The 27,810-nt window shown below is 40.4% G+C and overlaps 1 protein-coding gene across 3 annotated transcripts in view; it reads left to right on the top strand.

Annotated features, from left to right (window-relative positions):
* TFB1M (transcription factor B1, mitochondrial) overlaps positions 1–27,810 on the top strand; it is a 79,588-nt gene that overhangs the window by 30,621 nt on the left and 21,157 nt on the right. For all 3 annotated transcript variants that reach the window (XM_042987373.1, XM_007097218.3, XM_042987372.1), the window contains 3 exons: positions 2,462–2,570; positions 3,930–4,081; positions 19,281–19,400. In XM_042987373.1, the coding sequence (XP_042843307.1) occupies positions 2,462–2,570; positions 3,930–4,081; positions 19,281–19,400 (381 nt within the window). The remainder of the gene's footprint in view (positions 1–2,461; positions 2,571–3,929; positions 4,082–19,280; positions 19,401–27,810) is intronic.

The raw sequence follows: 27,810 nt of genomic DNA, 5'->3' as shown, positions 1-27,810 counted from the left end.
CCCTCCCCTGAATGTGTGCTCTCTCTCTCCGTCTCTCTCAAAGTAAATATAAATAAACTTAAAAAAAAATTTCCTCATCAAATGAGATCACCAACAGATTACCTAGGTGGACCTTAGGTGCTTGCCCCCTGCAGAAAAGCTATCTCTAAAACCTTGACTTCGAGAGATTTTTTAAGTGACCCTATGAAGAATACTCCTGCATTTGTTTCCTCATTTTTGTTAAAGGCATTCTCTAATTTATTTTTGTTCCATATACCCCTCACAAAACTTAATGCTAGGAAGAAAAAAAACAAACATTGTCTCTCCTGGAGACTTAGTATAATTATTTCCAGTAGAGAGTAAAAATTCTCTAATTCAGTGTATAAATTGTCAGAGCTAACACCTGTAGGATTTACATACCTGCTTCTTTCATTGTTTGGTTTTCTGTTTCTTCTTTTACAGCCTTATCTAATGAAGGCCTTTTACTCTAAACTGACTTAAATCTCATTTTGGAAGGATATGGCATTAAAAACTAAAATAAAAATGATGGAACAACTTACGTGTGTCTGTAAAAATACTCATTTGACTATAATCGGGTGTCTGCATTTGTAGTCAGCTGTGCTTTGAGCACATTATGAGCTAACACCATCAGGGTTTTAAAGTATAAAGTAGGGGTGCTCTTCTGGCTGTAATAGTGATCTTTCCCACCTCTCCACCATTCCCCAAATACTGTCATGGTAATGAAAACATCATTCTCTATTAGTGGTTGGTAAGAAAATGTGTGTCATTGCTGAATATCATTAGGTGTTTAAGTGGCTGTTGTCTGTAATCATTCATACTATCATTTCAGTTTGTGTGGCGTTTTTTCCCCCCCATAATTGCTTTAAGGCTTTCACAGAAAGCTATGGTCACCAGTATTCATTTCTTCCTCAGTGGGGAGTCTGAAAGGGGAAGATCAAGCTACAGAGTAGTCTTGGGAGGATTTGCTTTGTCATTGGCTGAGACTTAAGTCTGAAGGGCAATCCTAAAGAAATCGGCTAGAAATACAACTTTAAACCTAGGGAAGGAAGGTTAACGTGTGTTACACCAGTTTTCTGGTATGCAGCTGAGTGTGTATCAGTTAAATGTTAAAAAATTAACATTTCAAACGTGGTTATCAGAGCATGTATATTAATGCCAAAGATCTAAGTTTACATGGTTTTGTTTTGTTTTAGTCTTAATTACTAATTACTTTATTACTTTCTCTATATACGATCATGAAGCATAAGCTTTTAGTTCTTCTGCTCTGTTTTTGGTATGCAAATTTGTTTTGTTTTAATTATGTGAAGCAGAATTCTAGAAAACAACTAATATTCTTCATTAATGGTAAATGCGGTCATTAAGTGCATAGTTTTTATGCAATAAGAGCCTGTCCCAAAGAGAGTTACCTCCTTTTTTATTTATAGTATGTTGGAGTTACTATGTTTTCCATGATTTATTGTCTGGAACTCATCAGATTAAGTTTTAGCAAATTTGGTAATTTAAAATAATCTATAAGTACAATAGTGTTGGAGATACACAATTTTTTTTTGCTAAACTACCATGACTAAATATACCAGACTAGATGATTCCCAAACTGAAATGTTTAGCTTCTTACCAGTTTAAGCATTTCAGCGCTGTATTTTTGAAGTGTTACTTGTATAATTCTACCTGATTTATCAGTGAAATAATTTTTTGCAAGTTTCTTGACTTTACAAATTTTGAGAGTCTCAAATCTCAGGCTGGGAGGAGGAGTTTTCCCGTTTTATGGTTGATCGTTCGCTTATTCACTTATCAAAAAATGTGAAGCACCTACTCTGCACTTTGTAGCTGCAGGGGACATTAAGATAGATGGGAAACAGGTGCTACCCTTAAGGAGCATATGTTATCACAGGGAGAAGAAACCTCTCTATACACAATTACGAGATAGTAGGTCATAATGCCGTAAAGAAGCATGTGCAAGGCATGGCATTTACCCAAAGGCAGGAGTAATCTACGAAGTAGGTGCCGTGGTCCGGGGTCTCTTCTCTGGCTTCTATGGTGTTTCTTTCATCTTTCCTACCAGTGGCCAGAATTAGGCAAGAAGAAGGTTAGGAGAGAGAATCAGCAGCACCAAGGGGTGCTCAGGGCAAAAGTTCCCTAACTTGGAGCCAAGGGTGTCTGAGCCTCTTGAGGTGATACCTGATGTGGAAGGAAGGTCACCTCTTCCTTATAATCTCCTTTAGAAGGGATGTTAGTGATACATGTACTCCTGCTCTTAAACTTCCTAAGCTTCAGGGGACTGCATCTGGGTGGTGGTTGTTGTTTTTTAAACCATGAAGAATCAAGTTTTATGTTGGGTGCAGGGGTGTGTGTGTGTGTGTGTGTGTGTGTGTGTAGAGAGAGAGAAAGAATGAGAGAGAGAGTGTGTGTTTCACTGTTCTCCAAAGTGTGAACTCATTTTATTGATCTTTTTGTAAACTAGATGCTTTCCGATGCAGCACCTGGAAAACTGAGAATTGTCCATGGTGATGTGTTGACATATAAGATAGAAAGGGCTTTTCCAGAAAGTCTTAAAAGACGGTGGGAAGATGGTAAGTGATTTGGGGTTGGTTTTCTTATTTTCTTTTATAATTATTTATAGTACAAATATTTAATGCTATTATACATTACAAACATTACACATTTATATTAAATATTATAAAAACAGAATTGAATATGTAGTGTGCATTATAATTTTTTCTGCTTTTCTACTCTTTTCCAAAATGATAAATCTAATTACTTTTTCTTCTATTTTATTTGTCTCCTATTTTTCAAATGTTTAGGGTTCTAAACCCTAGCTTGATATTTTTATGACAAATAAGCTTGCTACTTTTATGACACCCTGTAATGATGGGATAAACTATGAAGTGTTACTTTTTCCAAATGGTGAAAAAAAGAAGTGTTTTAGTAAACGGAGCCACACCCAGTTACCAGCGTCTCGCATTCCATGGCCAGCCAAGGGTCTTCATTTTTTAGACAGTCGGGTCCCCGCTATGTACCAACTCTTTGGAATCCGTAGATACATGGGGTGTGTTACTTGCCTGTAAAGCCCTTGAGAATACGTACTGCTGGCCTGACCGCCAGTGTGTGTGTGTGTGTGTGTGGCCGCAGCACCGCCAGGCTCCTTCAGAGAGGTGGCCACTGCCTGCCTCCGCCTTCCGGCTCTCCTCTCGGCACACTGCCTTCAGGTCTCCGGTCCGGCCCCAGTCACACCGGAGTCAGAGTGACCTCCTGAATTCCTCTCTCAAACCTGATCTGACGGGGTTCTCAGGCATTCATTTAAGTGTTACCTGCTCTTCCGGATGTTTTCTCTGCTCTTGTCTTCCCTGACACCAGGTCCTTCCGTTTTCCCTTTTACATTGTACGACTTTCTCTAGCTGTTCCTTGCTGGTGGTTCTTTTTCCAGCTACCTCTTAGATGTTGTTCCTGAGCTCTTTCTTCTTGAGCACCTGCTCTTGTGCTCCAGATTTGCCGGAATTCCTCTGCTCCTGTGGTTAACTTACACCTGTGTGCGGCAGACACTTCCATCTGTCTGTGCAGCCTGTACCCCCTTCCTGGGCATCTGATCCTCTGACAGCTTCACCTGGGTGCCCCATAGGCACTTTGACCTCCTCACGTCCGGATCAAATTACCTTTTCCCTCAAATCCGGTCTCTTTCGTATTTTTCCTAAGCCGGGAAACCTGAGGACTTTGAACACTAATTAAGGTAGGATGTTTTTCTTAATAATTCAAAGCTGACGATGAGGAAACATTGCTTTTGAAGAATAAATGGACTGAAAAATAGGTAGCCATGTCGTTTCATGTATTTTTGACGCTGTTAGTACCCAGTTTGACTTTTATTCTTAACCAAAATAGTATTCAGAACACTTTGATGAAATCGTTACAAGTTGTTTTTTCCTCCTGCTAACCAGATCCTCCAAATGTACATATTATTGGAAATCTGCCTTTTAGCGTATCAACTCCACTGATTATCAAGTGGCTTGAAAATGTTTCTTGTAAAGATGGACCTTTTGTTTATGGCAGAACCCAGATGACATTGACTTTTCAAAAGGAAGTGGCAGAGGTAAGTTCTGACCGTGTGTTTTTTGTTTTTTTTGTTTTGTTTTGTTTTGTTTTGTTTTGTTTTGTTTTGTTTTGTTTTGTTTTTGGCTCTTCGAATTCCAAAACAAAGTAATACTGCATTTTTGTGACAGACTGTGTTTTCTAAGTTAATGCTCCATTACACATACACACCAACACCAGCTCAACCAACAGTTAAGCATGTCATGATGATGACAGGTGTGACTGCTGTGAGCTCTCCGTGGAGAACACGAGTGCTGTGCTGCCAGCCAGGAAGGCCGTGTCCTACATACAGGGACACAGTAGGGCCATAGAACAGTGAGAGATGGCATCTGTGGGATGCTGCTGATACAGTAATACATAGGGATTGGCCTGTGATCGGTTAAAGTTGATACATTGAACTTCATGAGATGGTGAAGAATGCGGTAATCAGTCGGTTTGGAGAAAGGGAAGGAGGTTGGTGTCTGATTATGCAGTACATAGACTTTCACTTAATCCCCTACTTCTGCTGGGCCTGCTATGCCTGCATTCCCATGGCGGGAGTGTTCCCAGGTCACTCTCTAGAAAATAATCCTACGGGGTAATAAGCAAGGGCAAGTTTTGTGCTGCAGAGGTTTAATGAGGGGATCTGCAGACTATAAGTGTTTGTTTTTTTTTTTAATTTTTCATTATGACTTACAAATACAGAAGAGTATGTGATGGATTTGTATGGCTTAATAAAAAGAACACCTGAATCACCCCACTCAACTCAGTAGTTAAATTCCCAACATCGTTGACACCCTCTTGTATGCCTCATTCTGATTGTATCTCTGGTTTTCCACCTGCTACCAAAGTAATCAGTACCATGAATTTGGAACTTATTATTCCCTGTTTAGTTTGGCACATAGATTCTTATCTGTATAATTAATATACTTTAGTTTTCTCCATTTTTGAACTTACGCAAATGGATTCATGCACTATGTACTTCTTTTCTCCTCATTCACTTATGCTGCTCATAGCTGTAGTTTATTTGTGTAGTTATACACTACCCACTCTTTGACTAAGTCGTAATTTATCTGTCCATTCTCCTGTTTTGGAATCCTGTTCCAGTGTTTTTACAAACAAAGCTGTCGTGGAGATTCTTCTATTTATGTCAGCTGGAGCACATAAGCAAGCTTTCCCTAGAGAATATATCCAGAAGTGGCCATGCTGGGTCTTAAGTTCCCCCAATCTTCACTTGGGCTAAATAATGCTAATTTGCTTTCTGAAGTCATCATGCCTGTTTATATTCCCACCAACAGTGTGTGTGAGTTCATTTTGCTTCATATCCTTGCCAGTACTTGATATTGCCAGACTTGTACTTTGTGTTAATCAGAGCTGAATGGTGTGTTTTTGTGGTTTTATTTTGTCTTTTGCTAAATTTTTAATCAAATTGAGCACCGGGGTCACCTGGGTGTCTCAGTCGGTTAAGCGGCCAACTCTTGATATTGGCTCAGGTCATGATCTCATGGTCAAGATCAAGCCGTGTGCTCAGCGCAGAGCCTGCTTGGGGTTCTCTTTCTCTCCCTCTCTTGCTGTCCCTCCCTCACTTTTGCACATGCGTTGTCTCTCTGTCTCTCTGTCTCTCTCTCTGTCTCTCTCTCTCTCAGAATGAACTTTTTTAAAAAACTAAGCACCATTTTGCATGTTTATGGACCTTTGAGATAGCATCTTTTTTGTGAAGTACTTGCCCTTTGCTTATTTTTCTGTTGGATTGCTTGTCTTATTCTCTTATATTAGGAGGAGTTCGAACATGGTCTTCGTACTAGTCTTTTATTAAGTGTGTCACAAATTTCTTCTTCTCCTCTTTGGCATGTTATGGTCTTTATGGTATCCTTTAAAGAGCAGATGCTTTTAATTGTAAATTTGTGGTTAGTGCTTTTGTGTCTTATTGAAGAACTCTTTATATCTTGATATCATGAAGATATTCTTCTGTGTTATCTTCTAGAAGCTTTTATTGTTTTACTTTTCACATTTATATGTGTAATCCACTTGGGATTGATTTTTGTGTATGGTGAAAATAGAAGCCACTTTTCCTGTTTTTCATACATGACCCCAGTGAACTTAGCACTTCTTCACTAACCTCTACCAACACCTCTGACATAATGACAAAGCCTCTATCGCACTGGTCTGATTAGAGACACCAAGAAGAACGATTGTATGAATCTAGGAGACAAAAGGCCCGGTGTTACAGAAGACAGAGCGTGGAATCCTCAGAAGAACATTCAGTTCACCTCAGAGTAGCACAAAGAATTTGATAAGACACCTATCATGTTTGCATATACTGAAAGAATAGGTAAGTTGAATTAGTGATAAATAGAAAATCAAATACAGGAAGGATTGAAGCAAGCAAAATATATCACTGTTAGAAAGACAAGTAAAAATGTTATTGGAAATATATAATTATTTATTCTGGAAACCGAAGGAAAAAAGAGGGACCTGTATAAAAAAAAATCACAAAACTTTACTGAGAGTCTCAGAAGATCACTGAGCTAAATCAAGAGAAATAGAACCGTGGAAGAAAAAAAAAAATGAGTATTATAAAGATGCTTCATTTTTCCCAATTATGTTTTTTCAGCAACATCTTGAAATGTAGTGAGTAAAGTTCCAGGGATCATCTTGAGTGGGCCTGCAAGAATGGAAAAGAAATTTTGAAAAAAAGAAGAGTGATGAGAGAAGCCTTGCCTATCAAATGTTAAAAATGTATTGTAAACTCTAATAACTGAAGCACTGTGATGCATTATGAAACTGAGTGACGGCTACATTAGAAGGCACAGAATCAGCGGCGCCTGGGTGGCTCAGTTGGTTGAATGTCTGACTTCGGTTCAGGTCATGATCTCATGGTCCGGTCCGTGGGTTCAAGCCCCGCATTGGGCTCTGTGCTGATAGCTCAGAGCCTGGAGTCTGCTTCCGGTTCTGTGTCCGTCTCTCTCTCTCAAAGGTAAACAAACATTAAGAAAATTAAAAAAAAAAAAAGAAAAAGCCAGAATCAGACAACTTCATATTTGATAACGATTGTATCCTGTGTCAGCAAAGGAAAAAAAAAAAGATGATTTAGTGAATGCTTGGATATTGAAGCAATTTAATAATTCACTGTATGTAATAAAAAAAATAATTCACACATAAAAATTCCAGTTCCTAGAGCCCACCGGCCACCCTGCTGCCACTGTCCCTGTGGCGCCTTAACAAAGGCACCGTCTCAAAGCACGAGCAGTCCTAAAGGTGCCTGGAGAAGTCGGGGGTGTAGACACACTGACCAGGGTATTGGCAGCCTTCTATGAAGAACCGGAGAAACCTAATAGTGCTGTGCGTTTTTAAAGCATCGCTTAGGAGCTGCTGCCCCTAGAAAATCCAGAAATAGAGCTGCCTCACCTAGAATCGACAGAAATGAAAGAGAAATATGAAGCTATTGTAGAAGAAAATAAACAAAAACAAAGCTTGCTCTGTATGCACCACCTCAGAATAGGATTCTTCTCAGTTGAAAAGACACTGAAAAAATGGTGTTGTCTGACTTGAATAGTTTGTATAGTATATAATATTTTGCAGAACAGCTTCCCTAGAACTCTTGATACGTTGAATTCACCTGTATCACACTTTAACTGTTAAAAACACATATACTTCGAAACACCAACAATATAAAAACAAAAAGTTTCCAGTTACTGTATCTTCAGATTCACTACCCTGTTGTGCAGTGGCTAATCTGTTGTTAATTTTATTCAGTTTTCATTTTGGATATTGTAGTTTTACTTCTAGAAGTTCCATTTGGGTCTTATATTGTCCCTTACTTCATTATGTTCATGCTTTCCTTGGCATCTTTACATAGGTATAATATTTATAAAGCTGTTGTAAGACCTTTGCTTATTAATTTCATTACCTCTGTCATTTCTGTATCATTTTACCATTTGCTTTTTTTCCCCTCCCTCTTTCTATGGGTCCTACTTTTCTGCTTCTTTGCAGGCCTGGTAATTTTTATTATTTTTAATATTTATTTAATTTTGAGAGAGAGAGAGCACACAAGCAGAAGAGGGTCAGAGAGAGAGAGAGAGGGACATGCAGATTTCAAAGCAGGCTTTAGGCTCTGAGCTGTCGGCACAGAGCCCGATGTAGGGCTCAAACTCTCGAACCCATGAGATCATGACGTGAGCTGAAGTTGGATGCTTAACCGACTGAGCCACCCAGTCGCCCCACAAGCCTGGTAATTTTTGGCGAGATGCTAGATATTGTGAGGTTTTGTTCTGTTTTGTTTAATCTTGTGGAGGGCTGGATTTTGTTGTATTGGCCTGAGTGGTGGGTTTTGTTCTGGCACAAAGATGAGTCACGTGCATATTGGTTTGGAGCTTGCTTTTAAGCTTGCTTATGACAAGTCTATAGCAGCCTTTAATCTGAGGCTAATTAAAGTCACACTATTAAGTCACAACCTTTCTGAGGAATCCACCCAGTACCCCGTGTATTTCAAGGGCTCTTTACTTGGCTGTTGGGTGTACAGACTATCTCTAGCCCTGTGTGACCTGCATTTGTCCCACTTTCTGATGCTACTTTCTCCAGCCTCCCAACCTCATGCACTTCTAGATCGATGCTCTGTCAGAGACTTGAAGGGATCCCTTTGCATATCTCAGGAGCTCCCTCCCCTTTCCTGTCTCCCATGCCCCCTGTCTGTCTCTGTCTGTGTGTGTGTGTGTGTGTGTGTGTGTGTGTGTGTGTGTGTGTGTGTTTACATATCCAGTAGTGTGCCTCACAAGTTCTGGCTGCCTTGGCCTCCCAGAGCCTGGCGTCTGTCTCCTCTTGTCAGGCAGACCACTGGGCTCTGTTTCTACTCCTGCTTGTGCTGCTGCCTGAGTATGGCTTCCAGGCTGTTAGCTGCTCAGTTGTGAGGCTCACCTCTCACCTTCTTTCTCCGGTGTCTGTGCTCATAGTCCCGTAATGCTGTTGTTTAATTTACATACATTTTATGTATGTAAAGTGTCGTTTCATACATTTTATTCAGCTTCATACTTGTTTTTTTGTAGACAACTTTTTAATATCAGAATTCCCCTGAGAGAATTATATACATATGTGAGAATTACACACATACACACACACACGCAACACATATATATATAAAATGTAGTCACATTAGTTCTGTTCTTTAGATGCCTTCCTCTGCATTTACACATGTGTAAGAATTCTATTCCTTAGATCTCTCCCTCTCTCTTTACCCATGTTCCACTTGAGAATAGTGGTTCTCTGTGGAGACGATTTTGCCCCCAGCCCCCCATTCAGGGACATTTGGCAGTATCTGGAGACATTTTTTTTTTGTAGTGCGTGACTGACTCAAATGTAGTACGTTTACACTGTTGGGCAACCACTGCCTCTGTCTAGTTCCATAAAATATTTAATGCATACCTTTTGAAAGCTATATGAAAGCAAAGATTACTTGAGTGATTCAGAAGAAATTTCTGTCATTTAACTCACTAGGCAATTTATTGAGTTTTACAGTTGTAAAATTGTAATTATATGAATATTTTTCACTTTGTTTTTAATTTGCCTGTATGGTACTGATGATAATATCGGCTCTTACTTATGGAATGTCTGCTATGGAATCGATGCCACTTTAGGTCCGTTTTCTTATTTAAGCCTCAAAGCAAGCTAATGAAATAGTATTTTTTAATTGACATTGACACACAGAGTTAGTTTCAGGTGTACAACGTAGGGATTCAGCAACTGTGCACGTTGTGCTGTGTTTGCCCCAAGAGTAGCTGCCATGTGTCAGCACACAAGGTATTACGCCACCGACTGTATTCCCTGTGCTGAACCTTTCATCCTTGCGACTTACAACTTTTGATAGGAAAGGATACTGAAGCTCGGAGGTTTTAATTAGCTTCTTCAAGACCACACAGCTACCAAGTAGCAGAGCTGGGACTTAGGCCAAGCTAGTCCGGCTCCCAAAACTTGATCTTCTGATCGCAACAGAATAATATTCACGTGGACACAGATTCAGTATCTAGGACATGTATAAATTATGAGGAAAGTTAAACTGAGCAAGCAGAATTCTGGGTACATGTAAACTCAAAATTAAATGCTTAAAAACAAGTGATGAGAAGCAGCTAACAGAACACCAGAAATCTTCACAGAACTATTCAAAATTAAGGAATTTAAAACTGAATTAAGGAGCTTTTGCTGGAAGTTTTTCACATAATTTCAGAGACTTTTATTTAATTATTGACCTGGCAGAATCTTAAAATCATGATTTGTAACTATTACCTTCTTTCTCTTCCATCACTGATTACTCCCTCTCTACTGGATTACTACGATCAAAAAGGAAACCTGCTCTAATGTCCTCTATTTTACAAAACAAAACAACTGTGTCTCTCTCTGTCTCAGAAATAAGTAAAAAAAATTAAAAATTAAAAAAATTTTTTTAAAAAAAAAGGCGCCTGGATGGCTCAGTCAGTTGAGTGACTGACTTCGGCTCAGGTCATGGTTTGTGAGTTCAAGCCCCGGGTCAGGCTGTGTGCTGACAGCTCAGAGCCTGGAGCCTGCTTCAGATTCTGTGTCTCCCTCTCTCTCTTTGCCTTCCCCTGCTCACACACTGACTCTCTCTGTCTCAGAAATAAATAAACATGAAAAAAAAATTTTTTTTTAAACAAAACAAAATGGGAGCCTGGGTGGCTCAGTCGGTTCAGCATCCAACTCTTGAGTTCAGCTCAGATCATGATCTCCTGGTTTGTGGGATCGAGCCCCACGTCAGGCTCTGCAGGGTCTGCATCAGATTCTCTCCCTCCCTCTTTCTCTTTCTCACTGCCCTTCCCCCCCCCCCCCCCCCCCCCCCCCCCCCCCCGTGTGCCTTCCAGAGCTGGCTCTTGCACGCTAGCGTGCGCACGCGCTTGCTCTCTCTCTTTCTCTCTCTCTCTCTTATAAATAAATAAACAAACTTTAAAAGACAAAACAATCTCCCTTGACCCCACCTCATGCCTTCTGGCTATCTATAACAACCTAGGAACATTGCAGTCTATTTAACTTGATGGTTGCTTAAGTTCGAACCCATTCTAGAAGCATTACAATTTTATCCTTCCTGCCCATGTTTTATGTATTTGATGTCCTATTTTATGTCTTTTTATGTTGTGTATTCCTAATTATCATAGGTATGATTGATTTGACTACTTTTGTCTGAACCTTCATACTAGCTTTTATGAGGGGTTGATTTACTACCTTTAATGTATAATACTGTTACCAGTGAAATTTTTTCTTTTGTGATTTTCATCTAGTTATGGCATTTTCTGTTTTGCTTAAAGAAATCCCTTAAACGTTTCTTGGAAGGGCTGGTTTGGTGGTGATGAACTTCTTTAACTTTTGTTTGTCTGGGAAACTATCTCACCTTTAATTCTGAATGATAATATTTCTTGCTGGGTAGAGTGTTCTTGGTTGTAGGTTTTTTTCTTTCAGCACTTTGAATATATCATGTGTTCTGGCCTTCAGATTTTCTGCTGAAAAATCAGCTCTTATAGATATTTCCTTTTATATAACCAGTTGCTTTTCTCTTGCTGCTTTTAAGACTCCTTCTTTGTCTTTAATTTTTGAGATTTTAATGATTATCTGTCTCCATATGGACCTCTTTGGGTTCATCTTGTTTAGGGTATCTCTGCTTCCTGGACGTGGATCTGTGTTTTCTTTTCCTTGTTAGGTAGCTTTTTCCGTTATTTCCTAAAATTAAGTTTTCTGGTCCTTTCTCTCTTCTTTCTGTGTGACTCCTTATAAGATGGGTGTTGTGTGCCCAATGTGGTCCCAGAGGTCCCTTAACCCATCCTGATTTTTTTCATTCTTTTTTTCTTTTTGCCATTCAACCTGAATGATTTCTACTGCCCTGTCCTCCAGATCACTGATCTGTTCTTTTGCATCCCCTGATTTGCTGTTGACTCCCTCTGTTGTGTTTTCCCTTGCAGTTATTGTATTCTTCAGCTGTAACTGGCTCTTTTTTATATTTTCTATCTCTTTATTTAAGTCCTTGCTGAGTTGATCCACTCCCCCCGAGTTTGGTGAACATCTTTATAACCATCACTTTGAACTCTTTATTAGGTAGATTGCTTATCTCTTTTTGTTTAGTTCTTTTCAGGCTTTGTCCTGTTTTGTTTGGAACCTTTTCTACTGTCTGCTCATGTTGTCTAACTCTGTATTTGTTTCTATATACTAGGTAGGTCAGCTGGGATTCCTGTTCTTGAAGGAAGTGGCCTTATGTGGAAGGTGTGCCGTGAGTCACCAGAACCATGTGCTTCAGGGGTGTCCTCTGTTGGCTGTATGCACCCCTCTGTTGGCACTGGGCTGTGATTGCAACAGGTACACTGGGGGGCAGAGATGCCCCACCCACTTCACCGGCAAGAGTTGATTTTGGGGGCAGCAGTCTCCACGAGGCTCTCTGCCAGGTGTACAGGGTAGGAGTCCAGGAGCACCTGGCAGGAAGGCAGGTTCGGCAATGCAGGTCTTCAGGGGAACACCGGGACAGGGCAAGCGGTGCCAGAAAGGGATATGGAGAGTGTCAGACTGGTGCCCGCCAGCATCGGACGCGTAGGCTGACAGGGTAAGAAGAATAGTGCCTGCCAGCATGTCCACTCTTGGATAAAGTTCTTACACAACCCTGCCCCTTTGGCCTACTCCCTAAAATCAGGCAATATATTTTCTGCACATACGGCCCAGGCACTTTTCAAGCGGCTGCCTCTTTGCGGAGTCTCGGGGCAAGTGAGGTTATGTGTAGTCCCGTTAAGCACAGAATCTCCATTTCCACTAGCCTTCCAATTCTCCCAAAGCAAAACCCAGCTGATTTTCAGAGACAGAAGTTATGGGAACTTAACTTCCTGGTGCAGATCCCCAGGGTGGGGGGTGCCTGGTGTGGGGCTGTAACCCCTCACTTCTCAGGGAGGATGTTTGCACCTGGGATATATCTTCTCTCACTCTTGGGTTTGGTTCCTGACCTGACCATGTCTTTGTTCCTCTTTCCCTTTTTGAGGCTTTGTCTTTATATTTACAGCTACCTCCGCTGTTCTCCCAGTCGTCAGGTCATTCTCAGGGAGAGTTGCTCTGTACGCAGCTGAAGCTGTGCTGTGTTCACGGGAGTGAGCTCGGGATCCTCCTGCTTTGCTGTATTCCTCACTTCTGCCCGTCTGGAGATATTTTTGGTTGTCGCAACTGGGGGGTGCTTTTGGTGTCTAGTGGGTAGAGGTTAGGGATGCCGGTAGACATCCTTCAGTGCGCAAGATAGCCCCAACAACAGAGAATCGCTCCACATTTACCAGCCTAAAACGTCAGCAATGCCGAGGATAGGAACCTTTGCTTTAGGGTATTTAGCCATAAAATCTTTTTCTCAGCCATCTTAGAATTTTCCATCCCAAAAATGTAGGGCCCTTTTGTGTTTGTTAGGAACTGTAAGGCATCACTACCGTCCTAAGGCCCATGTCATTGCCGGCTTATGATTCTAACTCTCTTCTGTGTGTTTGAGTTGAGCATATATTAATAGTTTTCTTGTTTTCTCAGCCTTTTGATTTGTTCTTGGACTTTTATTTTCTCAGATGACATGATTATTATGGTATTTCTGTTCTCGAATAACACAATAGAGATGCAAAACACTATGTACTCTAACTCTTTTGGGGGAAAATGCAAAGGAACAGAGGCTTAAGAGGTGGAGGAATATTTTCAGTGACTCAGAATGTCAGTTGTGATTATTAATAACAGTGTTGCTTTAACTTCAGCATATGCAATTATTTTTCTTTAACCAGAAAAAAAAATGTTGATTTTAGTTAAATTTTAGTACGGGTATCAAGAAGAGTTTACATTGAGTCTATAATTTATGGAATGCTCCAGAAGCATGGTTAACACTGGTCCTCTGACCAATTTTCAGATTTTGCGAGTGAAAGTCTAAACAGGACAGTATATGGCGAGCAATATTTTCTCATATACCCTCTGTTTGCTCTTGACAGTGTCGTATTTGTAATTTTATATTCCACAGATAGAGCTCGTTAGGCATTCACTTTGCTTGGCTTTCTTGAGTTGTAGAGCAGAAGCAACTGAGCACAGTCCTCTTGTCTCCAGGTCTGCAGGGTCTAAAGCTAAGAATTCAGCTCGCACACATTAAAGAACATATAGACAGTATAAAGTTCCAGCTCATAAAATAGAATCAGACTGTGTAGCAGTAAATGAGACCTTAACAGATCTCACCTAACCTCATTTCATAGATGATGAAACTGAGGCTCAACGTAAGTTAACGTCTGGCAGAAGGTCACAGAGCTAGTTACAGGGAAAGCTGAACTTGAACCCAGGTCGTGTGTTTTCTGCTGCCGTCACGATGTTTAAGTTCTCCGTGTGACCGGACCTGTGGTCTTTCCTTTCTGGGTCCAGGATCAGCTTGTTGCTCTCCTTCCATCTTCAGGGGCCCCTGCTGCTTAATGGTCCATCCCTAGCAGGGAGGGAGGGAGTTACCTTGCCAGGAAGTATGTCGTTTTCAGTGTCCCTGATATTTGGCTGTGTAGCTTCCCAAGAATAAGCCTAATTTTTCTACTTAAAATGATTTTAGATGAATGAGGAAGAAAATAACACTGTCTTTGTGAAATCTTTGACCCCTGGTTTTTCTTAAACTGACTCAGAAGGCTTTTAAAATCTCCAGGGTTAGAGGTTTCCTTTTACTGAAAAATTAACTGGTTTGGTTTCCTGGCCTTTTGTTGTTAAAATCTCTACCTTGTAACGGAGTTTGAACTTTAATAGCTTTACATATAACGTATCTATCATAGAAATGTTAAGTCCTGTTTGGATGACTGATTTTGACCATGTAACTCTTGTGCTAGTTTGTTGTTGTTGTTGTTGTTGTTTTGGGAGGGGGGGTTTAAAAATGTTTTTTTAATGTTTATTTAATTTTTAGAGACCGAGCAGGAGTGGGGGAGGGGCAGAGAGAGAGGGAGACACAGAATCCGAAGCAGGCTCCGGGCTCTGAACTGTCAGCACAGAGCCCGATGTGGGGCTCAAACCCACAAACTGCGAGATCATGACCTGAACAGAAGTCGGCTGCTTAAACAGCTGAGCCACACAGGTGCCCCTCTTGTGCCAGTTTTTAACGAAACCTTTTGCAGAGCTTTCTGTTGTGTGGCTTGGATTTTTCCGTAATGAATGTGCTGCTTTCTTCTGAATTCAGGTGTGTTATCCACACATTTTCATCTCCACAGCCTAGGTGTATTTGCTGCAAAGTTTGGATGGGTCAAGTTGAGGGGTCAGGCTTTACTGGCAGGAGTGGAGGCCTACCTAGCACCCTGAGTGAAATATACTTAAGAATGCCTTCACGTCCAATTTGTTTACCCTCTGTGCCTCACTGGTTTGCTCTTTGGTTAAAGTGATTTTTAAAATTTTGTTGAATTCATCAGCGAGAACACCTTTGAGATATAAGGTAAAATATTGGAAAACAATCCAGCGTAAATACTAATTTTCATATGCAGACTTTCTTTTTTTTTTAATGTTCATTCATTTTTGAGAGAGAGAGTTGGGGGGAGGGGTTGACAGAGAGGGGTACAAAAGGATCCGAGGCGGGCTCTGCACTGACAGCAGAGAGCCCTATGTGGGGCTCGATCTCATAAACTGTGAGGTCATGACCTGAGGTGAAGTCAGACGCTCAACTGACTGAGCCAACCAGGCACCCCTGGTTTATTTATTTATTTTTTGGGGGGATTAAGTTCACGCTAGATTTTAGTTTTACACAACTGCTTTGAATTGTGCCAGTTGTGCAGTGCACTTTGAAGTTTTTACTTTCATGGCAATGGTACATTTAAGCTCCAAAAGAAATTCGAGAGGAACTAGAAATGTTTTTGACCCTTTGATCCATAAGTTTATTTTTTAAATACGTGCTTCTGGTGTTTGTCTTTTTTTTTTTTTTTTTTTTTTTTTTTTTTTTTGCTTGAATATCTGCATTTCTTGGTTTTACAGTTTACTAAGGAACAATTTGCTTTGTCATTTATATTGTAGCAGCCTATCACTTATCCTGAACTGGGCCTCCCAGTCACTTCAACTGTCTAAATATAGACCAGAGCCAGGTAATTTAAAAAGAAGGATGAGGTGGAGAGATGGCTTCTGAGTAACAAAACAGATGCTACGAAATCTATTACTTTCCCCACAGGAAATTTTCTGAGCATCTCAGTTTAATAATTTTTTTTTAACGTTCGTTTGTTTTCAAGAGTGAGACAGAGCACAAGCAGGGGAGGGGCAGAGAGAGAGGGAGACACGGCATCTGAAGCAGGTTCCCGGGTGACAGCACAGAGCTTGAGGTGGGCCTCGAACCCACGAACTGTGAGATCATGACTTGAACCAAAGTCGGATGCTTAACCGACCGAGCCATCCAAGCGCCCCAGGCATCTCAGTTTTAAAACCTACGTAAGGCAAAGCTCTCACGAGCCAAATTATGTGGTTTTCGTGTCCAAACAGGTCAGAAGTAGCAAATAATAGGGAATTTGAGGGATCTGCACATGACAGTGAAGCAAGAAGACAAAACGCAGTGCGGTAAACACTCATTCATTTAGTGGTGTGGCACACGGCCGACGTGCTCAACTCCGCGATTAATCCAGCAGCCATTGGCGTTTGTAAGGCTGACCCTGTATCACTTAGAAGAGGCTCAGAGTATCCAGTAAACTCTAAGAACATAGAGAAGCAGGATACATTTTTTGAAAGTCAGTGTGCCTCATTTTTTTTCATCCTCCACTCAGTTATGTCTAATCTTAACATATTGCCATATTTTTATGTCTTTTTTTTAAGAAATAAAATGTTACAGATATGCTTAAAACCCTCTTCTGCCCCCTTTCTTTCTCTCCTGTGAGTTGTACTCTCTTAAAATTGATACTCATCATTCCCATGCATGTGTTTTGCAGATACATATATGTTCACACACAGGAAACAATGAGGGGTAATGTTTTGAAGTTTTTATATGCATGGACTCATACTCCACATGTTTTCTGCCACTTCATTATTTTCTGCTCTATTTTGGGATCTGTGCTGGTAACACCTTCTTACTCATTTTAACTGTTACTTAGTGTTCCATTGTCAAAATTACCACAGTTTGCTTATTCATTCCTGTTGATGGGCCTTTATGTTTTTTTCACCATTTCTGACGCTATGCACGTATGATGTGGTAGGGAACATTCTTCCACGGTATTTCCTTGTGGAAGTATATGTACTGTTCTCTAGGACACGTCCTGAAGGTAGACCTAAAGGGTCATGAGGGTGTCCTCCGCTTCGGCTCTCCGGTATATTTTGCCAAATTGTAATGCAGAGTGCTTGTACCTGTTCTCCCTAGCGGTAGGTGGGGGTTCCTCTGGCTCCATATATTCACCAATTCTAGGTTCTGCCAGGCTCTTTTTGTTGTTGTTGTTGAAATTTTGTTCATTTCGTGGATAGGAAAGTTTCTCTCATTATAGCTGAAATGTGTATGTCCTTAATTTGTAATGTGGTTGAGCATAGTTCATGGTTATGGTTCATCTGGGTGCTCTTAGTTATTTCTTAGCATATTTTCTATTGTTTATCTTTCGGTTACTGATGTGTAGGAGTTCTCCTATGTTTTGAACACTAATCCTTTGTCAAAGGAGTTTCAAATACCTTCTCTCTGTGACTTATGTTTATAGTGTTTTTTTATTATGGAAGTTTTAAATTTTAATAGAGTAAAAGATCAGTCTCTTACGGCTTTTGCTTTTGCATCTTCAAGAAATTTTTGCCTAGCATGAAGTAATAAATACTTATAAAAATTTTAAAGTTTTGCTCTTTATTTTTTGTGAATGCACTTGGAATTTATTTTTGGTTATGGTACGAGATGGGGAGTTACTCTTTTCTCCTGTAGATATACCTACTTCTACCAATATCACAGATTGAGTGGCCCATCCTTCTTCTATTAGTGGTTGCTGCCTTACATCTGTCACACAGCAAACATCCACATGTGCTTGGGTCTGTTTCCAAGGCCGTTGTTCTGTTGGTCTGTGCCTAGAGCAATGCCATACTTGGCCTTAATTTTGATTTCTGGTGGGGTGAGTCTGCCCCAGCCTGCCCCATGTTGATGTTCTTCAGGAGCTTTCTGGCTACCCTGGGCCCTTTGTCTTTCCATATAAAATTTTAGGGAATTTAATGTAAATTTCCTTCCAAACATCCCTTGAGATTTTGGTTGAAATTGCATTGCAATTATGAGTTAATTTAGATATACCTGGTTTTGGGGCGCCTGGGTGGCTCAGTCGGTTAAGCTTCCGACTTCGGCTCAGGTCATGATCTCGTGGTTAACTGAGTTCAAGCCCCGCGTCGGGCTCTGTGCTGACAGCTCAGAGCCTGGAGCCTGCTTCGGATTCTGTGTCTCCCTCTCTCTCTGCCCTTCCCCTGCTCATTCTCTGTCTCAAAAATAAATAAAACATTAAAAAAAAAATTTAGATACACCTCGTTTTAAAATTGTTTAGGTTCTTAAAAGATGAAATTCCTGGTTTTTGCAAAAACAAAAGAATACTCTCCAAGAGTTCTGAATATTCAAAGTTTTATTAGATTAAAAGATTTTTTTAATGTTTATGTTTGAGAGCGAAAGAGACAGAGTGTAAATGGGGGAGGGGCAGAGAGACCCCGAGACACAGAATCTGAAGCAGACTCCGGGCTCTGAGCTGTCAGCACTGAGCCTGACATAGGGCTCTCACTCCTAGACCGTGGGATCATGACCTGAGCCGAAGTCGGCCGCTTAACCGACTGGGCCACCCAGGCGACCCTAAGTCTTATTAGATTTAAATAAAGAAAAGCACACTATTGAAAATGTTCCTTCATATATTTTGGTAATTCATAAAATTAAATAAGTCTTTTTAGTTCTTAATTATGCTTACTAATTTCTTCATTCATCAAATATAGACTGATACTTGTTTCATATAGGACCTTCTTCTACATAATGTAACAGTGGTTTGAAAATCCCCAGCATCCAGTGATAGGGAAGTTTTCTTACTGGATTTTTGAGTGCATTATATAGGATATAATTCACATTTCCTAGGTTTGCTTCTGCTGATATTGGAGGAAAATGTTCCCCATGCTGCCTGTGTATCATGTGTCAGATAGCCTATAGTTTTAAAATTTATCTCAACACTCCATCTAGTGTCCACAGATAATAGGATGTTGGCTGCATTCCGTCTAATCGGACTGGATTAATTATTTGCTAAAAATTCCTTTTTGTCCCATAGAGACTTACAGCCAGTACAGGAAGCAAACAGCGCAGTCGCCTTTCTGTTATGGCCCAGTACCTCTGCAACGTTCAGCACATCTTGACCATTCCGGGTCGGGCTTTTGTCCCTAAACCAGAGGTGAGTTTCTGTTTATTTGTAAATCTTTGTTCATCTGAGAATGTGTCATAGGAAATTTTCTCTAGGATCTGATCTTCACTTCCATGCAAACTGTACTGTTTATCTCTCCTGAATAAGAAAAATCACAATGTGTGAATAGTTCTTGTCCTCATTTTTCTCCCTTTTACAGTGACCAAATGTCTAGGTTTACCCATGCTGCCCTGGTGGTGGTGGTATTATCACCTCGTACTCTTAAACGTATTCTAGGATGGAAGATAAGTTGTATGGTCACCTCATCTTCAGAAAAAGAAATCAGTGTTCGTTTTGTGATTTCTGCATAGATTTCTAAATTCAAGTTACCTCAAACATTTTTTTATCATGAATTTTTTTCCACCTTTTTTTATTTGAAGTGCAATTAACATACAGTGTTATGTCAGTTTTAGTTGTGCAACATATTGATCCAAAATTTTCTACATTCCTCAGTGCTCACACAGTGAATAAAAATTTATTTTGAGAGAGAGAGCATGTGTGTGTGTGTGTGTGTGTGTGTGTGTGTGTGTGTGTGTGTGAGAGAGAGAGAGAGAGAGAGAGAGAGACAGAGAGAGACCGTGCACATGCGAGCTGGAGAGGGACAAAGAGAGAGGGAGAAAGAGAATCCCAAGCAGGTTCCACACTGTCAGCACAGAGCCCGACACGGGGCTCGATCCCACGAACTGTGAGATCACAGCCTGAGCTGAAATCAAGAATTGGATGCTCAATTGACTGAGACACCCAGGTGCCCAATGACTTATTTTATAACTGGAAGTTGTATTTATTTTACCCATCTTCTCACCCTCCTTCCCTCTGGCAACCACCAGTTTGTTCTCTGTGGTTAAGTCTGGTTTTAGGTTTGTTTGTTTCTTTGTGTCTTATTTGTTCGCTTGTTTTGTTTTTTGGATTCCATATGTAATTGAAATCATGGTATTTGTCTTTCCCTGACATATTTCACTTAGCATATACACTCTAGGTCCATCCATGTTATTACAAAAGGCAAGATCTCATTCTTATTTTATGGCTGAGTAATATTCCTTGTGTGTGTGTGTGTGTGTGTGTGTGTGTGTACATGTATACATGCATGCATATGTACCACATCTTCTTTATCCATTCATCTATAAATGGACACTTGGATTACTGCCATATCTTGGTTGTTGTAAATAATAACTGCTATAAATAGGGGTGTATATATCTTTTCAAATTAGTGTTCTTGTGTTTTTTTGGGTAAATACTAGTGGTCATATTACTGGATCACATGGTATTTCTATTTTTAAGTTTTTGAAAAATGTCCAAATTGTTTTCCACGGTAGTTGCACCAATTTACATTTCTCCCAACAGGGCACAGGGGTTCCTTATTCTCCACAATCTCACCCACATTTGTTATTTCGTGTCTTTTTGATTCTAGCCATTCTGACACGTACAAGGTGATGTCTCATTGTGGTTTTGATTTGCATTTTCTTGATGATTAGGGATGTTGAGCCTCTTTTCATGTGTCTGTTGGCCATCTGGATGTCGTCTTTGGAAAAAATGTTTACTCAAGTCCTCTGTGCATTTTTTTTTTATTGAATTCTTCGGTGTTGAGTTGTGTAAGTTCTTTGTATAACTTGGATACTAACCCTTTATCAGATCTGTCATTTGCAAATATCTTCTCCCATTTAATAGGTTGCTTTTTGTTTTGTTGATGGTTTCCTTTGCTGTGCAAAAGCTTTTTATTTTGGTGTAGTCCCGATAGTTTATTTTTGCTTTTGTTTCCCTTGCCTCTGGAGTCATATGTAGAAAAATATGGCTATGTCAGAGAGATTATTGCCTATGTTATCTTCTAGGGGTTTTATGGTTTTGGTCTCACATTTAGGTTTTTAGTTTAAGTTTATTTTTGTGTATGGTGTAATGCACATACACAGTATGTTTTTATAGTTCTCTATTCCTTTCTTCTTCTCTTGCTCTCTTCCCTTGTGGTTTGATGGCTTTCTTTAGTGTTATGCCTGAATTTCTTTATCTTTATTTGTTGTATATCTATTACAGGTTTTTGATTTGTGGTTACCATTAGGTTCATGTATATCTTAATGTGTATAGAAGTCTGTATGAAGTTATGGTTGCTTAAGTTTGAACATATTTTAAAAGCACTAAATTTTTACTTACCCTGTGCATGTCTTATGTATGTGATATCATATTTTACATCTTTTTACGTTGTAAAATGTGAAATCCCTTGGCTGAGTTTTGTACATATAATTGATTTTACTACTTTTGTATTTAAACCTCCATACTTTCTTAAATGATTAATCTACATTTATTAGAAGTTTGCTTTTATCTGTGAAGTTTTTTTTCCTTTCATAACTTCTTCTAGTTATGGCCTTTCCTTTCCCCTCAAGTCCCTTTAACACTTCCTATAAGGATGTTTTAGTGGCGATGATCTCTTTTAATGTTTGTTTGGGGAAACTCCTTATCTCATCTTCAATTCTGAATAAAAATCCTGCTGGATAGTATCCCCGCTTGCAGGTTTTTTCCTTTCAGCACTTTGAATGTATCTGCCAAAGCCTTATGGGATTTCCCTTGTATGTAACTGTGTTTTCTCATGCTACTTTTAAAATTCTCTCTTTATTGTTACTTTTTTTACATTTTAATTATTTTGTGCCTTGGTGTGGACATCCTTGGGTTAATCTTGTTAGGGGTTTTCTGTGCTTTCTGGATCCAGATGTCTCTTTCCTTTTCTGGGTTAGGCAAGGTGTTTCAGCTGTTATTTCTTCAAATAAGAGTTCTGCCTTTTTATATTTTCTCCTCCTAGGATCCCTACGATGCAGTTGTTAATACAGTTGATGATGTCTCTGAGTTCCTTAACATGCTCTCATTTTTTATTCTTTTTTTGTTTTGCTGTTCAGCTTAATTGCTTTCCATTGCCCCATCTTCTGGATCACTGATCCATTCTTCTGCCTCCCCTGATCTGCTGTTGGTTCCTTCTAGTGTGTTTTTTTAATTCTACTTATTGAGTTCCCCATCTCTGGTTCTGTTTTACATTTTCTCTTTGTTGAAGTTCTTAGTTTATCCATTCTTTTTTCAAGTCCAGTATCTTTATGACCATTCCTCTTATTTTTTTATCAGGCATTTTGCTTATCTTTGCTCATTTAGCTCCTTTGCTGTGATTTTTGTCCTGTTCTTTCATTTGGGACACACTCCTGACTCTTTGTTTCTGTCTAACTTTGTTTCTGTGTATTAGGGAAGTCAGCTACATCTCCCGGCCTTGAAAGAAGTGGCCTTGCATAGAAGAGGTCATGTGATGCCCTGTAGCACAGTGCGCCCTGGGCACCAGAAGCAGGTGCTCCAGGGGCGTCTCCTATGTGGACGGCATGCACCGTGCTGTCGTGGCTGAGCCACATTTGTCTTCAGCCCAGTCAGCTGCAGTGACCCACTTTCGTGTGCTGTGGGTGTGTTGGACAGGGTTGGGTCCTTGTGCTGTTGAGGTGCCCGTCTGAGGATTACCTGGGCTTGTAGGTGGGTAAAGTCAGTGATCAGACTAGGTGTTTGCAGTCAGCCTCTGCCGCAGCTGCGGGCCCACTGAATGGCAAGGCTCTGTCCCTGCGTAGCCAGCGAAAAGGCTCAGCTACTGCAGCTGGACGCCGTGCTGCGTGGGCTTTCCTCTCCCTCTCCCCGGGGCAGGTGGCACTTTTGGAGTGGCCCCGAGCCCTGCCAGGGCTGCTTGCAGTGTGTGGCAGGGCAGGAGCCGCTTTGGAGGGATGCCTGCCACGGCGGGCAGGTTAGATGGGGCCAGTCCACAGGAGCACACGAGGGGACAGGGTACAGCACTAGCTAGACAGGTGGGGAGTGTTCGTGCTGGTTCCCGCAAAAGTCCGGCTAGCTAGGCCAAGAGCGGGGATGAGAAATGGTGTTTGCCAGTGCTTTGTTCTCGGGGAGGTCTTCTGAAGACCCCTGCCCCTCTAGTGCACGTTTGAGATTCGTAAGTAAATCTCCTGCACATATTCCATGGGCACTTCTCAAGCTCCTGGTGTTGTGCTGTGCTTGGGTGGAGCTGTTTAATATGCTGGCTCTTTAAGGGTGGGGACTCAGTTTCCTATGTCCGCTTGCTCTCCTGGAGTTAATCCCACTGATTTTTAAGGTACCCAGAGTTAAGCCCCGCTGATTTTAAAAGCTCTCTAAGTTAAGCGTCGCTGGTTTTCAAGGCCAGATGCAGTGGGTGCTTGTGTTCCCTGTGCTGGGGTATCTGGTGTCCGGTGTGATCTCCCTTGTCCCTGCTCTCTCCTGTGGTCAGTGTCACTGGGGGTTTGGTTCCCAACCACAGCTCTGTTCCTCCTCCCGTTTCCAGTGTTGCCTCCGCTGTGATTAGCTGCAAGATCTGTTCTGCTGTCGTCAGGTCCTATTTAGGGTTAGTCACACAGATGTACCTGTTATCTGTTGTGTCCATGGATGAGGTGAGCCAGGGGTGGTCTTCCTCCACCGCCCTCTTCGGTCCTCCTCTTTCCACATTTTTAAGAGATCCTATTTTGGCAGTGTTACTTGTGATTAATCATCTGTGGAAAATAGTTGGATATTAAACAAGACTGTTACTATTACATGCTAATTACAGAAACAGAGTTTCTCTGCCAAAAATAAAAATCAATAAAGTGGTGTCTGTTTTAGCAAAACTACTACTGGATGAGTTACTATAGGATATATATTATAGAAACTCGTCTATTTCTTTGTCGGATGTGTATTGAGTGGAAAGGCCAGGCTGGGGCGGGGGCGGAGGGGGCGGTTGGTGATGCCTGAAAGATGAAAGGGATAGGAGCACCGTCAGACATGGAGTCTGCCATCAGGGAGTTTACAGCTGGCGAGGAACAGATTTCTTCTTGCTTGCCGAAACTCTCAAGAATAAAGTCATATAAAGTTTCATTTGAGATTCATTAAGGAAAGTAGACAGCATGAAAAAAATTGTATTATATGGTTTTTTGGATCGAGATGATATATTTAGAATGGGGCCCCAACCAGTAGTGTTAGCCCTCCTTGTCCATCTTGAAGCGTGGTCTGAGAAGTCTCCATAGTCTCTGCTACCACCATCCACTTCCTCGGCCATGTTGTCCACCACAGTTAACTGAGCTTTGGGGTGACTGTAGGAATTCAGTCCTTCTTCCCTCCTGTAATAGTTTTCAGCTTTTTCTAAGTCAGGCTCAGAAAACTCATTCTCAGTACCACCTCCCTTTAGCATCTCAAGTTTTCAGACATTGTAAATGGTTTCTTCCAAAATAATAGATCCTGTTAGATCCCAGACAGGACCCAATGACTGGAGATGTGTTATAGGTCATCATCAGGTTTAATTTATTTGTTCTTTCAGGTATTTTCTATCCTAGAACAGATGGCCATTGTAATGAAGAAAACCAGTTGACCATATAGCTTTCTTTCTTCTCATAATGCACATATGAGTATATATAACATTTTGAATGGTGTAGGACCCCAGTGTATCAGAAACAAAGATCTTTACTTTTAGGCTTTTATACTTAGGGTTCTGACCACAGTCCAGAATCTTGAAGCTATTTAAATTTTACCAAGTGTTTCTTAAGGTGGATTTTAGAATCTTTTTAATGGAAAGTTTTTCTTTGTTTTAGTTACTTAGTTGAGGGCATTTTTAGAGGTTGTTATCAACCTTATCCTTGATTTTGCGGTAAGATACACATGCAGTTAGGTAATGTTCTTTCCTCAAGGATTAAGGCCTCATGAAAATATTTATTATTTGAAAAAAAACTAGCTATGTTTTTGGTTCACTTTATTGAGGAATGTTTGCTTTTTGACAAATTAAACATATTCATAGCAGTTTTCTTGAGATGCTTTTCATCATGTTATAAATATTACATGCAAGGAATTTATTTGTAATCTAGGAAAACAGCTATCAAAGAGGAGAGAGACTGTATTATGATAAAGGAAAATAGTAAATCAAATGATTAAATTTTGGTTCTAAGAGAATTCTCTGCTGCTCTGAAGTAGTTGTACTATTTAGCAGATCGGGAATATTCTGAGGAAAGCCAGAAAACATTTGACTGATGGATGGTTGCATTGAACAAATTAAAAAAAAATTTTATTTTCTTAAGAAAGGAGAAGAATCTTCTAGAGAAGGTAAAATAATGGCACAAGCCTAACCCTATGGCTGAACCTTTCTGAATACAAGAGGAGAAAGTCATAAACACAAATAACTCCTAACACAAGTGAAAAAAAGTGCTAAAATAGAGGTACAGGCAGGTTCGCTGGGGAGTCCAGAGAGGGGGGTTAATTCTCTATAGATGCTCAAAGAAGTTTCCTAAGTCAGTACTTCTCAACCAACCCTGAGAATTAGATACGAGAATTTCTTTTGTGATATTTCAAGAACGTATTTATACCACCTTAGAATTTTTCTGGAGGGGCGCCTGGGTGGCGCAGTCGGTTAAGCGTCCGACTTCAGCCAGGTCACGATCTTGCGGTCCGTGAGTTCGAGCCCCGCGTCAGGCTCTGGGCTGATGGCTCGGAGCCTGGAGCCTGTTTCCGATTCTGTGTCTCCCTCTCTCTCTCTGCCCCTACCCCGTTCATGCTCTGTCTCTCTGTCCCAAAAATAAATAAAAAACGTTGAAAAAGAATTTTTCTGGAGAATCTGTAATCCCTCCTGGTTATTGGTCTTTAGACAAACCAACTTAATCAAGGCAAGGCTTTTACTTCCATGAACTAGAATAATCCTGTTCAGAATAGTTGACCTAAATTCTTGTCAAACTCATTATTTTTATTAACTTCTCTAGGCCCCAAAATTTGAACCCAAAATTCTTTTCTATCTACAGAAAATGCAACTTCCTAGGTTAGATTCATAAAATTTGTCAAATTGACTTACTCTAGTGTTTCTTAAACTTCTGGAGTTTTTAGTGAATAGAGTTAAGTCAGAATTTTTAAAATTTTGTATTTTCATTTCACTATTGAGTTCATAAAATTATTTTACCAATTACAAGACAAAATGTTTTACGGTGCAGATTCACAATTGAAAAATGCTTCCATGAGCAAATAAAGCTTATTTAAGTTTTTCAAGCTGACATTTTTAAACCCTGAAGAATCCACGTATTTCTGGAGTTCTACAGTAATTTTTTTGAGCCGATCTGCACATTAATCAAATTTGAGAAATACTAAGCTATTAGCTAGACCCTCAAAATTCTGTGTCATTTTTTTTTTCTTTTTAAAATTTTGGTCATGGGGCTTCTAATCTAACATACTCCCAACAGAATGGATAGGCTTTGGGTCTTAACCACTATGCTATCCTCAAACCTAGGTAGGTCGCTTGGATAGAAAATGAGAATTGCAATGGGCTCGTTTGATTAATGTGATAGAGGCAGCATACTCTGGCGGAATAAACAGAAGTATTTTTTTATATGCTTTTTTTTATTTTTATTTTTGAAAGAGAGCAAGTGCAAGCAGGGCGGGGGCGGAGAGAGAGAGAGGGAGACAGAGGGTCTGCAGCGGGCTCTGCGCAAAAGCCGGATGCTGGGCTCAAACTCATGCACTGCAGGATCACGTCCTGAGTTGAAGTCAGACGATGCTTAACCGACTGAGCCACCCAGGTGCCCCTAGAGGTATTTTAAAGGAAACTAGATGTACTGGAATTCCAGTGTCCCTAATGACAAGAACTCGGTCAGGTCAATAGGCTGAATTTTAATATATCCCAAATTGGGGCAGTCATGTCACCCTTGAAGGATTGTTTTGAGAAGTAACGTGAAGTAATGCATTTGGAGGCAGTCAGTGGAAGGTCACTGTTATTCTGATTATAAACGACTATTTATGGACTAAGTTGGTATATCCTGATACAGATTTTAATTTTTAAGACTTTCATATAGTTTATATCTAATTTTGCCTATTAGGAGTACTGCATGTGGAGCAAGTTACCCCTGTATGGGACAGATTTAAAGCATATTGTCAATACAATTTTAGAAGAATTAACGATGATATACCCGTGACATTATAAAGAAAAGGTCACGACTTGAGGCATCCATGCCTGACCTTTGAGGACCACATTTTAGAAGCTTTCAGCCATCCTTGCTGACAGCTATTGAGGCCTTGACTTCTTTGTGAAGTAATCTTGATCTTCGTAAAATGGGTGGATTCATGTAAGAAAGCCATTTTTTCATGCCTTTGTGTGTTTTGAAATCAGATAGTGAGGATGTTATTTCTGTTGAATATTGCCCTATATTTGAGAACCCTGTGGACATATTTTTCTACTTAACTAATACTCTTCTGTGTTAGGTCTGATTTCCTGGAATTAGGGACTGAGATGAGAATTTTTATGAAAGTGCCGTATTGAGTGTTCTCAGAAGAAGGGTGAGGGAAGCAGGGTAAGGCAAGGGGGGCAGAAAAGCTAAGCAGGAATATTGTGCCTGGAGACCAGCGTCAGCCTGGTCCCACTGGGTCA

This window comes from Panthera tigris, chromosome B2 (assembly GCF_018350195.1).
Source record: "Panthera tigris isolate Pti1 chromosome B2, P.tigris_Pti1_mat1.1, whole genome shotgun sequence".
NCBI lineage: Eukaryota > Metazoa > Chordata > Mammalia > Carnivora > Felidae > Panthera > Panthera tigris.
The sequence above is the reverse complement of the archived record's forward strand: the minus strand, read 5'-3'. Positions and strand labels throughout refer to the sequence as shown.